Below are 17846 nucleotides of genomic sequence, written 5' to 3'. Positions count from 1 at the left end.
AATCCACCCTTTCTTGACATAGGAAACCCAGGAGAGGGAGGGTAACACGTCACAGTGATGCTAGCTCAGACAGCTGTCAGCCAGGAGGGCTCTGAGGAGAGGATGCTTCCCTCAGCAGGAAGAAGGCTGGACTAGCGTTGGTGATGTGCCAGGGGAGGGGAAATGAGCTGCCAGGTGAATACTAACCTTCCAGCGGCTAGCTTCTCAATCAAAGTTTCTCAGTGCAGTGGCCGCGCGGAATGGTCAATTCAAACACTGAATTGTACCAGTACGCCCCAACCTTCAAATGCAGTGTTTAGTAGAAGCCAAGAGACAGAATACCAAACTATATTTACTGTTTACAGTAGTAAAGGACAACAAATAATGTACAAATTGGTGAATAAACACAACAGAGGCAACAAACATCCCACCCCAGCCCATACAGCAAACAGGAAATGAGAACATTTCAGCAAGATTTCAAGCAAGCAAGAGATGATGGGTCGTTGTTCAGGTGACTACAAAAGGCAGAGAATGGCCACCAAGCAGCAATGGAGCCTCCGGGAAGGACAATAGGCAGAACTATGAAGATGTTTAATTGGTATAGATCCCAAAATATTTCACAGAACTGAAATCACCAGACTAATGCATAAATTCAATACATATTTGGAAAGCAGCACGGCACAAACCCACGAGAAGAACATGAAGTCATCATTCCATGGGTTCATTTGTAACCACACTTGAAAGTAGCTCTTATACACGACAACATAACTGCAAATTCAGCAATACTTAATCTTACTTTTTAATGTATAGACCATAATTATTCATCAGAAGCAAATACTAGAAGAAATCTGAGGCCACAACACCATTACCAAATGAGAAATGTGGGAATTTCTTCAATATTAAGAGGAAGAAAAAAGCCAATTTTGGTTGTGCCAATCCTTGCCTGTGTACCAACAGGCAACAGGTACTGAGCAGGGAGTGGGGTGGGAGGGGTGGCAGGGGGTGGGTCCTGGGCCTCAGACCCCGAGGTTACATGCTTGAGGGCCAGAGAGCATGTGGGGTCAAACTACCAAAAGACTCGGTTATTTTTTAACCTTTGAAGAAGCATTCCAGTATTTTCCCTTCAACTTTTCCATATACTGACAAAGCTTAAATTTGCAATATTTAGCATTTTAATCACCTGTGCCTGTAACAGCAAGTGACAGTCTGTCCTCCCTACCCACCTTGCCCCCAATACCTGTCTAACAGCTGCATCCCCACTGCGGGAAACACCAATTCTCTATGTGACTGGAGTGAGCAGGGGAGAGGCAACCAACTCAGGAGTCAGATTCCTGGCCAGACTAAAAGCGAACATTCAGGCTACAATTTTGGGGTTAAAAAAATGTTTTGGGGGGCGGGGAACACAAATGAACGCACAAAAAAACCCAAAATATCTTGCAACTCATTTTACCTGAACAAAGATAACAATTCTGATTGGCCCAATTTAAGTTACAGATTCATCCCTGCAGATATAGTTTTGAGTTGCACTTGAAGTACATCAAAGAGAGGAAAATCATTGTGGTGAATGTCCTCGAGTTTCCGCAGACGCCTTTGTGGTCGGCATGGTCACGTGCTCACCATTCAACAGCAATGCGAGGACGGATGGCCCGGGCTGGGGACAGGCCCTCTAGAAACTGTGCCCTGCCAGGCTGCTCTCCGGCGCACCTCCTGTCTGCTGCTGGAACACGTCAATGGTGTCCTCGTCCTCCATCTCCAGCTGTCATGGTTGTCACAACAGGCACAGCGAGAGAGAGGGGAGCCTGTTAGTTTTCATCAGACAGTGGGAAGATCCTCCCTGACACTAGCGACATCACCTGGTCACACCTTGGCTCTTGTCCGTCCCCTCACTGCAGCTCAGCACGCATGGAAGAGGCATTGCTGTGTGCTCTCTACAGCCCTTAGGGTTCAGCAAGCTTCCCCTAACAAAACTCACAGAAGCAGATTCAAAGCTAAAATGTTAACTGAGAGAAAAACTGAGTCTAGAAGATAAACTGAAATGTCTAAAATTCTTACTGAAAATTACACAAAATCAGATTCTAATTAAGAACATCTGATTAGGAGCAGAGAGTCCTACGACCCACAGGAGGCTTGCGATTCTTTTTTTTTTTTTTTTTTTTTTTTTTGAGACGGAGTCTCGCTCTGTTGCCCAGGCTGGAGTGCAGTGGTGCGATCTTGGCTCACTGCAAGCTCCGGCTCCCGGGTTCACGCCATTCTCCTGCCTCAGCCTCCCGAGTAGCTGGGACTACAGGGGCCCGCCAACACGCCCGGCTAATTTTTTGTATTTTTAGTAGAGACGGGGTTTCACCGTGTTAGCCAGGATGGTCTCGATCTCCTGACCTCATGATCCGCCCGCCTCGGCCTCCCAAAGTGCTGGGATTACAGGCTTGAGCCACCGCGCCCGGCCCCATGGCTTGCGATTCATACCAAGTGCGGGGGACCATGCCATGAAAGCCAAAGCCCCCAGCTCACAGAACGGCCCGTCAAGTGAGGGTCCACTGCCGGCTTCTCCCCGCCCCTCCCCGTTCAAAGCCCAGGCAAGGTAGTGCAACACCCCCGCTCACTTCTCTCCTCCCGACACAGTGGGCGCAAAACACCCACCCTGATCTTCTTCCATCCTCTAAGCAAGAGGAAGCTTCTGCCAGTTCCTACAGAGACTCAGCAAGGCTGGAAGCAGTCATGCTCCCAAATGGAAAGGAGTCCCATCAGGGCTGTCGGCCACCCTCACCCTGCCACCGACACTACGGGCTGGAGGGAGAGCCCCCAGGCAGGGCTCCCTCTGCCTCTCGGTCCACCTGTCCGCAGCCTGCCCCCTGACCCCCAGTCACGCCCCAGAGACTCCATGAGGCCCTCCCTGCTCAGCTGCTCTCAGCAGCTTCTCCCTGGTGAACACTCCCAGAGCTGCCACTGTCTCAGCGGTGTGTAGACTTCCCAAAGCAGCTAGAAATGGATACTTATTGCAAAGATGTTTTCAATGTTTTTTAAATACTGAATATTAAATATTTAAAATGTTAAATGTTTTGCAAAAATATTTCCACATAAAACATTCCAGTGGATTCTCACAACTGTGAAAGGGAGAAAAAGCAGGTATTAGTTCCATTTATGGACAGACAAAACTGAGACTCCACAAGATGAAGTGACGGTTGGTCACAGGGCCATCAGCTGACAAATGACAAGAGCTGCAACTTGAACCAAGTTTAAAAAAAAAGTCTGTTTTGGCCAGGCGCGGTAGCTCATGCCTGTAATCCCAGCACTTTGGGCGGCCGAGGCGGGCAGATCACAAGGTCAGGAGATCGAGACCATCCTGGCTAACATGGTGAAACCCCTTCTCTACTAAAAATACAAAAAAAATTAGCCAGGAGTGGTGGCAGGCACCTGTAGTCCCAGCTACTCGGGAGGCTGAGGCAGGAGAATGGCGTGAACCCAGGAGGCAGAGCTTGCACAGTGAACCGAGACTACGCCACTGCACTCTAGCCTGGGCAACACAGCGAGACTGTGTCTCAAAAAAAAAAAAAAAAAAGTCTGTTTCCAAGTCCAAAGCTCTTTCCACGACAGTATGATGCCCTGCGACGTGATAGATGAAATCTCATTCATTTCGGCATGTGCCTGAGAGAAACGAGCTGTGCAGACTGATAATCAGGTGTTATGGCACATTCTGCCCACCCACGTCACTTGTGCAAGATGCTTAAAGGGCACAAGAATCCAGCTGGGCCCTGAGCTGCACACGGGCTACAACGGCAGGTGTCCAGACGATGAGTGGGAAGGGGCCACTGAGTGGTCCTTGCACCCCCGCTTCCCTTACAATGAGGAGGGGCCCAGCACTTGGCTCCATCTCCAAACAGCAAGAATGATGTCTGCAAAGCAGTTTTCTCATTTGAAAATTTAAATTTAAAATTTGAAAAATAAATAATCTAATAATCAATATCATTAAGAAAAAAAAAGGAAGGCATTCTGTATGAGCTGCCATCTACGATTCTCAAATAAGCGTATCCCAAATGGCAGTTACCCCACGCAAATTGGAAGTTGCCCTGGAACCACGCGAAGCCAGCTCCATACCTGTGCTGGAGTGTCAGTTTCATTAATTGGTTGCCCGTCGAACCTGAATCTAATCTGTCTCATTGACAAGCCCTGAAAAGGAAAAGCAATGGCCATTAAATATTTCCAGATGTAGCTTAATTCAAAAATCAAATATTTTAATCCAAGTATCAGCATTCTGATATGCAGATTTATGATCCAGCTCAGTATTAAAAACTCACCAGTGGGCCTACAATCTCTTTCACACGGTGCCTGACACCACTGCTTTCAGAACCCACTCTTCTACCATCTTCTCTCTGATGAGCTAAAACAGCTCATTTTCAACCCGGGTTTTGTTACACCATTGCATACTGGGAACTTCTTAAAGCCAAATCAGTGGCAGTTCAGTTTCAAAGCAGATAGGTAAGTTGTCCATGGCAGAAGGAAAGCTGACTTTCCTTCAAACACCAGAAAACAAGAGATGTCCTAGACTAACATCCAAACTCATCTGCCTCTAAAATCTACCCTTTCTTTACATACGAAACCCAGGTGAGGAAGGGTAACATGTCGCGGTAATGCTAGCTCAGACAGCTGTCAGCCAGGAGATCTCTGAGGAGCAGGAAAAAAGCTGGACTAGCATTGGTGATGTGCCAGGGGAGGGTAAATGAGCCGCCGGGTGAATACTAACCTTCCAGTGGCTAGCTTTTCAATCAAAGTTTCTCAGTGCAGTGGCCGTGTGGAATCGTCAGTTCAAACACTGAATCTTCTCTGTCCTGGTGCCCTGACCTGTCCTGGGTCATCCCTCCCATTTCCTTCCAGAAGCCGAGTAGAACTTCTACAATGCTGGCACCACTACTTCCCCCCTTAACAAAGTTCTCAGCAAGGAACAGGTTGTGTGCCAATGAGGGACAGATAAGAAGGCTGCGTGAGGCCAGGGAGCAGTCACCACCATGACTTTGGCCTTGAGGAGGGCAGCAGGAAGGAGAGCACGCAGCCTTTCTGCGTCCTGAGGGAATGGAGAAATGTGATCAGGGGCAGAAACATTTCCTCAACGAGCAGTTCTGATTTAACTGAAACAGGACAGACGGGGTTAAAACGTGCATCTCTGCTCCCTCCGGAAACCCCACTGAAATGACGTAAATGAAAAAGGCACAAACAGGAAGGACAAAGAAAATGGGAGTGGGGATGGGAAGAGATGTCAATGCTGGGCTGAGCCAGAGGCTACTGAGGCGTGGACACTGGTGGTCTGATGGACACTGGACTAGTATCCTAGGGCGGAGGGACTGGGCACACCCCGACCTGTGAGGCAGAGCTGTGGCAGGCGGCTGATTCTGAACAGCTGCCTGGAAGTTCACATGCAGACCCCTCAGGCAGGACCCCCACAACCCTGTGCCTCCCACGGCAGCACACAGGAGATCTGCTTTCTCAAGAGGTGGGTGCAGAGCTCCAGGCGCAGGGTGGAAACAGGCCCATGAAAGCACGAGCCCTCAACACTGCGCGCCAAGCCCCCTCTCCCCTCCAGATGTGCCCCCAGGAGGCTGGCCGGAGCCTGGAGGACTCAATTCTCAAACTGTAGCATCTGGGTGCCTCCAGAACCTGCAATCTAGACAGATCACCCCATGTGGATGCACAGCCCTGGCAGCACAGCCATCCATGTACACAGCTTTTCAGCAGCTTCCCGGTGCTCCATGCTTGCACAGAAGTCAGCCTGCGTGAGAGCAGTCAGGGAAAGGCTCACTGTGCAGCAGCCCAGAGAGGAGGGGAGGAGCGCAGAGGAGAACGGACAGGAAGGAGGCAGGAGAACACTCCCAACACAGGCCCACACACACGCGCACACACACACATGCACACACACACGCACATGCACACACACACGCACACACCCACACACGCACACACCCACACACGCATGCACACACGCGTGCACACACACATGCACACACCCGCACATGCACACACCCATACACACACATGCACACACACCTGCGCATGCACACACACACGCACACAACCGCACATGCACACACACACATGCACACACCCACACATACACAGATATGCACGCACACACACATGCACACACCCACGCACACATGCACACACACATGCACACACCCACACATGCACACACCCACACACACACATGCACACACCCACACATACACATGCACTAAGACACGGACATACACACCACACACACCTACACTCACGATTCAAATTCTATGGGAAGTAAAAAATACTACTACCTTCAGAAAACAATTGCTACTGAGGATGGGTGCGGTGGCTCACACCTGTAATCCCAGCAATTTGGGAGACCGAGGCAGAAGGATCGCTTGAGCCCAGGAATTGGAGACCAGCCTGGACCACATAAGGAGACCCCATCTCCACAAAATAAAAAAGTGAGCCAGGCGTGGTGGCGTGTACCTGGAGTCCCACCTACTCGGGAGGCTGAGGCGGGAGGATCACTTGAGCCCCAGGGCTCAAGGCTGCAGTGAACCGTGATCACACCACTGCGCTCCAGCCTGGGGGACAGAGTGAGACCCTGTCTCAAAAAAATAAATAAATTGCTACTGAGAAAAAAAGAACACTCAAAGAACAGAAAGAAAAAAGAACTTTTGGAAATTAAAAATCGTGACAGAGATGAGAATGTCCACAGAAAGTGGAAAGATAAAGTTGAAATGACCTCCAGGAAAGGAGCCCAAATGCAACAATAAAGCCCAAAGCAAAATGGGAGAAAAATTATCAAATTTAAAATATCTAGGACAATGAGCAGCAGGAGAAACAGGAACTCCAAGAAGAGGGAACAGAGTCTGGAGAAGGACACAAATTATCAAAGAACTAACATAAGGTGTATTTCCTGAATAAAAATAAACATCCAGACCCATAAAGTACCCAGCAGCATGAGTGAGAAAATCACCCACCTCTGAGGCACATAAGGGAACACTGGAATGCCAGAATATGGTCCCAGATACTTCCAGAGAAAAACCAAGTTACAAAGCACAGAGAATCAGAATCCACTGAACTTCTCACCATTTTTTTTTTTTTCTTGAGACAGGGTCTTGCTCTGTCACCCAGGCTGGAGCAGTGATACGACCTCAGCTCCCTGCAGCCTCCACCTCCTGGGCTCAAACAATCCTCCCACCTCAGCCTCCTGAGTAGCTGGGACTATAGGCTTGCACCACCACACCTGGATAATTTTTTTAATGTTTCGTAGAGACAGGGTCTCCCTGTGTTGCCCAGGCTGGTCTTGAACTCCTGACCTCAAGTGATCCTCCCACATCAGCCTCCCAAAGTGCTGGGATTACAGGCATAAGCCACTATGCCTGGTGAACTTTTCACTTTTAACATTGGGAGCTATTCTCATGGCTGACCTCTGAAATAAAAAAGAAAAAAAGAGGGGAGGGACAGCATTAGGAGATATACCTAATGCTAAATGACGAGTTAATGGGTACAGCACACCAACATGGCACATGGATACATATGTAACAAACCTGCACATTGTGCACATGTACCCTAAAACTTAAAGTATAATAATAATAATAATAAAGAAAAAAAAAAGAGTTTCAACCGAGAATACTATGTGCAGCCACATACTGAAGCGTGAAGGTTTATAAAAGCAAAAGTCACGTTCAGCCATGCAGTGTCTCAAAGACGCTGCCCTTCTGTGCCCGTTCTGACAAGACCCTGGAGGATGTGCTCCACCACAAAACACAAAAGGGAGGAGGACTAATCCAGGAAACACCCAAGAGAGAACCCAAGTTTCTAGAAGGATTTGAACAGGAGGCCCTGGACCACGGCTGAGCAGCCAGCCTCACAAGCAGCAGTGCAGGTGGGGCAGGAGGGGAGCCCCAGGAGAGCAGGGAAAGGGCAGAGCCCCCACCACATGTACACGGCCCCGCACGCCTGCCATCCCGCAGTGCAGAGAAGGTGGGCACCCGGGAAGTCACACACACAGTGGCCACGAGCCCAGGGAGCACAAACTCCAACAAGGGCCAGGGTCCAGCACCAGGCAGAGGCTGGATCACGGGGCCTGCACGGCGCCAGGCCACTCACTCTGCTGGGAAGACCGGGGCCGGCGTGTCTGGAAGCTCAGTCTCACCTTTCGCAGGTGAAAATAAGATCTGCCATCAGCAAACACGAAGAAAGGAAGTCAGAAGGGCTGCTTGCCAATAAAGAATGCAAGGCGGTCGCCAGTGACTGCCCCTATGAGCAGGGTACCCAAAGTGGGAGGGAAAGAGGAGGAAATCTAACTGAAAATCCACAGGCAAAAGAGTAAAATAAAAGAGCAACGAGCTGCTGTATTTTCAAAGCGGCTGAAGAAAAGCAGCCTCTAAGTCCCACTCAGGCAAGCAGGGCTCCCTGGGAAAGGGCACCTGGCTGCAGGGCTGGGCCCCCGACACACCAGGCAGCAGCTGGTGGGCAAAGCCCATAGAAGTGGCCTAGAGAGGGACCCCTTGGCCCAGGGTGAGTCCTCCACAGCATTACCAAGAACAACAGACACACACACACCACGTCACACACAGCAGCCAGAAGGCATCTACCCAGCTGGGCACTGCCAGTGAAGCAGCTCATTATCCTGAAACTGGGGAAGAAGGGGAAAGAACCACGCACTTTCTTGCCTTTCCTAACAAAATGGAAAACCACACTGCAGATGAGGGCAGTGTCTCTCCAGGGTCACGCCAGCTCATACGCAAGGACGGGATGACAGCAGCATGGGGCACACGCCACCTGCAGCCCCAGAATGGCCAGACCTGAGCAAGGCCCCCAAGAGCCTTCAGCATCACAGACTTCACAGATGTTAGTACCCCATGGAGAATACAGCACCCTGGGCAGCCGCCTTGTCAGGAAGAAAAACCCACGACATTTCTCCAAGCCTCTAGGTCCCTCCACCTCACAAAAGGCCATGGGGGGCAAGCCCAGCCTGGGCCAAGTTTACAGCACAAGCCCCCGCCTGCCCATCCATGAAGAGGGCGCCTTGAGCAGCTGCATCTGGGTCCAGCCCCAACGCGCGTGCTCTGGGGATGCCTGGAACGCACATGGGGAGGCCCTGCAGGGGAGCGAGGTGCCGCACCTGCCTCTCGCAGTAGGCCTTCATCAGCTTGCTCAGCGGTGTGTGCCTCTTGATCTTGAACTGCACCACAGAGCCATCCTGCCCGGCCACCTTCAGGTTGATGTGGTCATTCTCTGTCTTCACGCCCTCCTGCAGAAGACACCAGAGACTGGCCTCAAAACTGTGTCTCAAAATAACCGCGACTTGAAAGGGCAAGTCTTTAGGTAATTGTTGGCTTTTTAAAGTCATTAAAACCAACCTAATTCTTAAAATTCTCCAGCAATTCAGAGTCACTCGTGATGGTTTTATTTTTACACAGAATTTATTTTTAACTTCCACTTAAGCATCCATGTGTAAAACAATGCAAGTCTATGGTCCTCTGACATTGTTAATTCAAAGAAAAAAACCTGGTTAATAAATCTAGGGAAAAATAAGAGAAAATCCATCTTTATTTTAAAGTTATTCTTGTGGGCTGGGCACGGTGGCTCACACCTGTTATCCCTGCACTTTGGGAGTTGACGTGGAAGGATGGCTTAAGCCCAGGAGTTTGAGACCAGCCTGGGCAACATAGCAAGACCCCATCTCTTTTTTTAAAAATTCTTATGAAACCAGTAAAAACACATATCCAAAAGTCATGCAGCTATACAGCACTAGTAAAAGAAACCAAAAACAGAAGAAAACATTTGTGACTCAGAGGAACCCTGTGGGACATTCGAGTGGTGACTTCGGGAATCCACCTGAGGACAGCCACTCCCCACAGCAGGCGGCCAGGCTCCTTCTTGCTGCCCTGACATCGGCAAATGTGAGGGAAGCCACCTCCGAGTACTTTCTGGTTTCAAACTGTCCTATCTGAACGGCAGTAGGTGGTACTATTTTATTTTTTAATTCATGCCATACTTGAAGCTACTCAACAATGGCACAATCAGGGTGTCTTGTTGCCTGAAAATGCATTTTGAGTTGAGGCAAAAAGTTGACGTCAAGAGACTGGGAGCCAACTTCGGGGCAGCTCAGTCTGAGCAGAAAAGTGGGGCACCCCTCTGCCGGCCTGCACTGCTGGGATGAAGTCGTTTGTGAGTGAAGCAACGAGGCAGGGCCCTCCGGCTCACTCTGAAAGTCAAGTCTGGAGCGTCCTGGTACCCTTTCACCCCATGCTGAGCTGCTGCCCTCAGGGAGCACTGTACATCACATGCCTTTTCTCTCCACTTCTCCTTTCCTTCCCTGGCTGGGAGAGGGACAACTGTCCCAGCGATGCCCAAATACAGCGAGTGGGATGTAGAAGGCTTGCCCGAGGGTGAACCCGGGGACTGTACCCATGCTTGGTTCCTGGAGACCCTGGGGAGGTATGGTGCTGTCAGGGGGGCTAGAGTGGCCTGCAAGGGGCCTTGGTGAGGGGCTCCAGCTGCGAGCCTGAAGGTGCGTGTCCTGGGGCGGCACTCGCCCCCCAATTCCAGTCTTGGGCCAGACACCCCTGCCCACTCCCGGGACGCCAGTGGCTTGGCGGCAGCCTGAGTGGTGAGCTGGCACACCCCATCCCCCCATCCCGAATGTGGCCTCCAGCGCAGGGAAAACTGGCCTAGGAAGGAAGAGCATGCAAACAGCTCCAGGCAGGATGGAAGTGGGGACCCCTGCATGAGCCCCCTTCACTTCCCCAAGCATGAGGATGCACTGGCTTCTTTAGGGAAGGAAGATATGAGTGTGTTCAAAGGCACAGATGCAGGGCCCAGACATGCCCCCACGGGGTAATGGCTGCAGCCCCGAGAGAGGCTGGGGCAGGGCAGGGCCACAGTGCCTCTGCTCCAAACAGATGGACACCAGGAATGACGATCTGTCCCAGACCCCTGGTGAATTCCTAATAAGCAAGTGAACTCATGAGTTAAAAAGTGAAGCCCTAAAAACATGGGCCTCAGTTTGCTACAGTCAATCTCCACCTCAGCTATCCAGGGAAGTCAGAACCATTCTCCTGCCTGACCCAAAAGCTCTTCTTTCCAGCACCACTGGGCCCCAGAGTCCACTTCTTCCCCTTCCTCAGAGCCCCAGAGGGCAGAGCTGCTCCCACATGGGCTCAGAGGGGACCCACCAGGAGCGGGGCCTGTGAGGTGGCAGCCACTCAGTCATTCTGGAATTAAACAAGTGTTTTCAACAGAATTGGAGCCTGAGATTGACCACGGGGCAGAGTTAAGTGTAAATACTGCTGAGAAAATGAGTATCATATGTATTTTATTACATTTATTCTTCATTAAGAGGAAACCACCTACAAAAACATAAAGAAAGGACATTTATATTTGGCCTAGTTTTAACAAGTATTTAAATATTCAAACAACCCCAGAGTGGGAGAACTTTGACTTCACTGGAGTCAAAATGTAAAAAGCAAAGGTCACTCCAAATGCCATCTGGATAGGGCAGGTTTCCCTGAAGTCTGACCACAGCAAGCAGAGTGCAGACTTCCACAGAGGCCGCGACCACAGTTCCGGACGGTTCCACCCCACTTCCCGCCAGTGTCTGGCACTGAGCCTCCACCCTCATCTGTAAAGGGAGGGTGGTCACCTCCAGGACCAGGCCAGTATCAGAGATAGCCTCCTTACAAGCCTTTAGCTGTAGCCATCTTCCACTGGGATGTAACATAGAGGCCGACAGTGCACACCAAGGGCTTCGGAAAGGTTCTCTTTTTATGAACACTGGAGAACGCGACTACAGACCCTCCCAAGAAGAAATGGCCAGGGCACCTGAATGCAGGGTGCATACCCGAGGACTGAGACTGGAGGGAGGCACACCCCAGCGTGGCAATGGGGGAGACTAAAGCCCACCCAAGGCTGGATAAGGAGGGGTGGGCGCGCATGGCGGGGGAGGCGCAATGCGGAGAAGTGGGCGCACACCGTGGGGCGTGGTAGGGAGGGGTGGGCACACACTATAGCGGGCATGATGGGGAGGGATGGGCGCACATCGTGGAGTGGGTGATGGGGAGGGGTGGGCGCACACTGGGGGTGTGATGGAAAGGGGGACGCGATGGAGAGGGGTTGGCGCACACTGGGGGACGCGACGGGGAGGGGTGGGCACACACTGGGGGTGTGATGGAGAAGGCGACGCAATAGGGAGGGGTGGGCGCACACCAGGGGGCGCGATGGAGGCGGTGGGTGCACACGGGGCGCGATGGGTGGGAGTGGGTGCACACTGGGGGCACGATTGGAGAGACACGAAGGAGAGGGGTGGGGGCACACTGGGGGACGCGATGGCCGGGACGCGATGCGGAGAAGTGGGTGAATACCGGGGGCACGATGGGCGCCCTGGAAGGACTGCAGTGCTGCTCACAGGGGCCAGGACCCTCAGAGCGCGACCCTCGGGGGTAACCCCAGACGGTTGTTCCTGAGCCTACTCCGCGCACTCGACACGGGATCCCGCACCCAGAGCGATGCCAGGGGAGAGGGCGACCCCACCCAGCAATGACTCAGGAGAGGACCACGCAAAGACGCTTCGGGGACACTGCCGGGGCGGGATCCGAGGGCGCCGCGCTCGGCAGGAGCAGCAGCGCGGGGCCCGACACCCGGCGGTCAACGAGGCGCTAGGCGCGCGCCTTCCCAGCTGGGGAGAAGACAGGCGTGGAGCGGAGGCGTGGCCAGGCCCGGAGGGGACGGAGCTCGCGGCACGGCGCCCTTCGCGGGGGGGGGAGAGGGGCGCGCCTTGGGCGGGCCCACTTGGGGGCGGGGATGGGGCGGAGCCTGGTGGGGGCGGGGCGAGGGCGGAGCCGGGCTGGAGGCGGAGCCAGGCTGGGGGCGGGGCGCGCCGCCGAGCGCCGCCGAGCGCCGCCGGGCGGGGGAGGGGAGCGGCGCCGCCGGACGGGAGCGGGGGAGGGGCGGGGACGCGGGCGGCGCCGCAGGCCTGGGCGCGGGTCCCCGTGGGCGCCGCGGTCTCCTAGGGCCACAGGAGCGGCGGGCGGCGGCGGAGGCGCCCGGGACGCCTGCGAGGGCCGCGCGTGCGGGCGGCGGCGCCGCGCTTACCTTGGGCTTCTCCTCGGACATGGCTGCGCGGGCGGCGCGGGCAGGCGGCGCGGGGGAAGCAGCGCGGAGCGGGCGAGTCACGCTCTCGGCCCCGCCGCTCTCCCGCCGCAACTGTGCGCGGGGCCGCGCTTTATCCCCCCAAATCCCGGCGCGCCCGTTGGTCGGCACGGGGTCACGTGGCTGTGCGCGTGCACGAGGCGCGCTCCCCGGGGCGTCGGGCGCGCGCAGGCCGGGCCGCGGCTCCGGGCTGTTGGAGATGCGTCACGGGGCGGGTCCCGCGCGACCCCGGCGGGCGCGGACGCCCTAGGGCGGTGTGGGGCGCGGGCCAGGAGCGTTTACGGGGAGTCCGGGCCCTGGGGACCCCTGCCCGCCTCCCTGCGTTGCCCGGGCCCCGACTCCTTTCCTGGGGGCCGCGTTCCTGGGGCGCCGGGAAGTGAGGCCGGGGCCGCCGCCCATGGCCGCAGGGACCTGGGGCGGAGGAGGGAGGACCCTGGGGGTGACGTTCCCTCTCAGGAGCCGCGGACAGAGCGGAGAAGGCGGCCCGCGGGGTCCCGTCCGCGGAGGCCGCGCGAATCAGGCCAGCACCCTAGACGATTGGGGGCGCCACCCGCCTCCCTGCAAACGGGGTTTTCTGTCAGCCCCAGGCCGGGCTCCTTTGGCCAACGCTCCTACGGGGCTGCCCCGGGCCCCCCACACCCGTCCTCAAGAAGACCCGTTTTACCTATGAAGAGACTGAGACACTGGGAGGTCAAACCACCCCCAGGTCAGCTGCTGGTGAGCGGCGCCGAGCTTGGCCACCCCGTCGCCGAGCGCGGGCAAACCCAGGCTGGACGCCGCCAGTACCGGCGGAACGGTGACCGCGTGGACGCGGGAAACGCGCTGGAGCGCTGGGCCGGCAGGACGGCCTCCCCGGACTTGCGGGCTCCATTCCTGGGATGCCCGGCCCGCCCCAGCCTCCACGTCTGTGATCCCAGGGCCTCGGATGGAACTGACCTGAGGGCGGACGCCCCTGCTACCCTCAGGAGTGCCAGGGTGGTGCCAGCCGGGGCGTGGCGGAGGTCTCATCTGATGGTGAGCCCGGCCGAAGGCGGGGGAGGCCGCACTTCACAGGCTCAGCTGGGAAATGGCAGGGCCTGAATTTGAACCTAAGCGTCTGAGCCGTTTCTGTCCTGCCTGGGAAAGGCTCAGCCAACTGAGCAACGTCGCAAAGCCATGGAGACAAGTCTTCATGGACCATAAATTCACAAACCGTCTTCTAATCAAAAATTCACTTTCTTGGCTACAGCCCCCACTTAGGAGGGGGAAGGCTGCTCAAGTCTCTCGGGGAGAGGGTCTGAGAGTCAGCCCCAGTCCCAGGCAGGTCATAAGGTGTGGTCCCTTCCTTCTGGAACCTGGAGCCCAAGACCTCAGCAGAGGATGTGGAGGTGGGCGGCCAGCTCAGACTGTCCTGGGAGGGGCCTCGCAACCAGCCCCTTCCGAGGGGACGTGGCGCCTCAGAGTCCACAGATTGCTGGCCCTGGAAGTGTCCTAGGGCAGGCAGGGTTCAGAGAGTTATCGACTCCAAGACACCGTTAATCATAAAACAACACGACTGTAGGTAGCACAGACACGCTAAACTCCGGCAGGCTGTGGATGACGGCAGCCCGCTTCAGTGTTGTGGAAGTGAGAAACACGGAGCTTAGAAATCATGAGACACAGAACCCAAATGTGTTACCACTCGAAATTAAGCCAGTTGCTGTGTCACGAAGTGATGCGTGACTACAGTCATGGATAAGGGAAAAAGAGGCTCAGATGACATTAGGGTTTAAAAAGCCAGGCTATAAGACAATGGTGGTCTGAATTCAATTCATGCTGTGTCTATCTCCCACAGTCTGACCTGCCCCGATTCCTTCCTGTGACAGCAAAGATGCAAAAAGGCTCCGTCGCAGCTGTGGGGACACAAAGGACGCCGTTGGTGGACCGAATGCCAAGAGGTTTCTGAAGGACACAGCCAAAGGGGATCGAATGGACGGGGGAACCAGAGCTCAGGAAAAACCATGGCCTACCACGAGCACAGGGTAAAGAACCCAGATGGCCAGAGCCCCTCCAGAGGGTCGCCACACCTGGCAGTGGTCCCAGCAAGAAGACTCACGAGAAGGCAGGGAACTGGCAAATGAGTAACAGGATTGCTGACGTGAAAGCTCGACCCACAGGCTGACTAGGAGAGGGGTCCTGGCTGAGGACACAAAGAACTGTGAGACAAAGTCACAGGACTCTCCCATGATGGAGAAGAGAGGAAAGGTCGGGGCTGGGCTCAGTGGCTCATGCCTGTAATCCCAGCACTTTGAGAGGCTGAGGCTGGTGGATCACAAGGTCAGGAGTTCGAGACCAGCCTGGTCAACATGGTGAAACCCCGTCTCCAAAAAAAATTAGCCGGGCCTGATGGCGCATGCCTTTAATCCCAGCTACTTGGGAGGCTGAGGCAGGAGAATCACTTAAATCCAGGAGGCAGAGGTTGCAGTGAGCTAAGATGGTGCCATGGCACTCCAGCCTGGGCAACAGGGCGAGACTCCATTTCAAAAAAAAAAAAGAGAGAGAGGAGGTCGGAAGGCCGAGACACCGGGCATCAGTACGGGAAGGGCTACATCCACCTGACAGGAGCTGCAGGAGAAGGTGGAAAAAAGGAAAGCAAGACAAAATCAAAGACAGGATTGAAGAAAATATCTCTGAGGCCAGGCACAGTGGCTCACACTTGTAATCCCAGCACTTTGGGAGGCTGAGGCAGGCGGATCACCTGAGGTCGGGAGTTGAACCAGCCTGAGCAATATGGTGAAACCCCATCTCTACTAAAAATATGAAAATTAGCTGGGTGTGGTTGTGCATGCCTATAATTCCGGCTCATTAGAAGGCTGAGACTGGAGAATCAGCTTGAACTCAGGAGGCAGAAGCTGCAGTGAGCCAAGTTCGCACCACTGCACTCCAGCCTGGGCGACAGGGCAAGACCATATCTCAAAGAAAAAATAAAAATAAGAAATTTATCTGAACTAAGGAAATATTTGGCTCCATAAATGGAAAGGGCCCCTGAGTATCAAATGGCTGAGTGAGAAGACTGACACAGATGCGTGGCATGTGAGGAGAAATCCCTGAGGCATTCAGAGACGTTTCTACTTACAATTAGGGAGAACTGGTTGCCTCAGACAAACCCAACAAAAATAGCCCAAAAATCAGTATAAAATATTTTTTAAATCTGTTTAAGGCTATCAGATAGCTAGCAAAACAAGTCTTTCGGCCGGGCGCGGTGGCTCACGCTTGTAATCCCAGGACTTTGGGAGGCCGAGGCGGGTGGATCACGAGGTCAGGAGATCGAGACCACGGTGAAACCCCGTCTCTACTAAAAAATACAAAAAATTAGCTGGGCGTGGTGGCGGGCGCCTGTAGTCCCAGCTACTCGGAGAGGCTGAAGCAGGAGAACGGCGTGAACCCAGGAGGCGGAGCTTGCAGTGAGCTGAGATTGCGCCACTGCACTCCAGCCTGGGCGACAGAGCAAGACTCCGTCTCAAAAAAAAAAAAAAAAAGACTTTCTGTGAGGGGCAAAGACCTTCCCCCACCTCAAAAAAAAAAAAAAAAAGGAAGTGTTTTTTTCCTTTGAGGCACTTGGTGATTAGTATCCTGTGTTAGCCTAGACTTCCATAAAAAAATACAGACTGGGGGCCAGACGCGGTGGATCACGCCTGTAATCCCAGCACTTTGAGAGGCTGAGCCAGGCAGCTCACCTGAGGTTGGGAGTTTGAGAGCAGCGTGAACAATGTGGAGAAACCCCGTCTCTACTGAAAATACAAAATCAGTCGGGCGTGGTGGCGCATGCCTGTAATCCCAGCTACTCGGGAGGCTGAGGCAGGAGAATCGCTTGAACCTGGGAGGCGGAGGTTGTGGTGAGCCAAGATAGCACCATTGCACTCCAGCCTGGGCAACAAGAGCGAAACTCTGTCTCAAAAAAATAGTAATAAATAATACAGACTGAGCAGCTTAAACCATCAATAGTTATTTCCCAGCCTCCAGACAGTTCTAGAGACTGGAAGCCCAAAATCAGTGAGCCATCAGGGTTGGTGTCCAGTGAAGCCTCTCCTCCCAGCTTGTATGCGGCCAACTTGGCGTGTTCTCACAGTGGCCTTTCTGCTGTGTGTGCAGAGAGGGAGAGATCTCTGGTGTATCTTCCTCCTTTTACAAGGACACTAGTCCTCTGGGATTAGGGCCCCACCCTGATCACCTCAGTTAACCTTAATCATCTCTTTAAAGGTCCTGTCTCCAAATGAAATCACATTGGGGGTCAGGGCTTCAACATGTGAATGCTGAGGGGACACAATTCAGTCTCACATATGCAGTGGAAAGAAGTTGACACACTGAGCAGAGCTTTTGCATCTCCTAGGGTTGGGGAGACAATAATTGGTGACAGCCCACAAGATAGGGAGACTCTGATGAGTGACCCAGACCTTCAGCTGAGAGCACTGAGGGCTGCAATAGGGGAGGAAGGCTGAGGGGTGAGTAGATCCTCCCTCTCAAAGTCTGAAACCAAGCTTCCAAAGGGCTCAATCCCAGACTAAGTTGATCTGCCCTCTTTCCCACAGCCAGCCCGAAGCAAAAGGAAATATGCAGAGGAAAATAACATCATCCAGGGCCTCAAATTAACTAAAATATTTCCATATACAATATACAGATTTAAAGTTTACAAAGAAAACCAGGAGACAAATGATCCAAAACCAAAAAATATATATATAAATGTAGTAGGAATAATTCCA

At 53.6% G+C, this 17846-nt stretch overlaps 1 protein-coding gene across 2 annotated transcripts; it reads right to left on the bottom strand.

Annotated features, from left to right (window-relative positions):
- Positions 1 to 311: 311 nt before the first annotated feature.
- SUMO3 (small ubiquitin like modifier 3) lies at positions 312 to 13331 on the bottom strand. 2 transcript variants are annotated; one of them, XM_063640504.1, is made up of 4 exons: positions 13072 to 13331; positions 9101 to 9229; positions 4072 to 4143; positions 312 to 1735 (listed from the first exon to the last, which is right to left on the bottom strand). In XM_063640504.1, the coding sequence occupies exons 1-4, from the start codon at positions 13090 to 13092 to the stop codon at positions 1646 to 1648; spliced, it is 312 nt and encodes a 103-aa protein (XP_063496574.1). In that variant the 5' UTR covers positions 13093 to 13331; the 3' UTR covers positions 312 to 1645. The 2 variants fall into 2 exon arrangements, with proteins under 2 accessions (XP_063496574.1, XP_063496575.1); XM_063640505.1 differs by lacking the exon at positions 4072 to 4143 and having other exon boundaries at positions 13072 to 13250.
- Between the last annotated feature and the right edge of the window lie 4515 nt (positions 13332 to 17846).

The sequence above is a fragment of the Symphalangus syndactylus genome, chromosome 5, assembly GCF_028878055.3.
Source record: "Symphalangus syndactylus isolate Jambi chromosome 5, NHGRI_mSymSyn1-v2.1_pri, whole genome shotgun sequence".
Classification (NCBI taxonomy): Eukaryota; Metazoa; Chordata; class Mammalia; order Primates; family Hylobatidae; genus Symphalangus; species Symphalangus syndactylus.
Note: the sequence above shows the minus strand (reverse complement) of the source record. Positions and strands in the feature narration are given on the sequence as shown.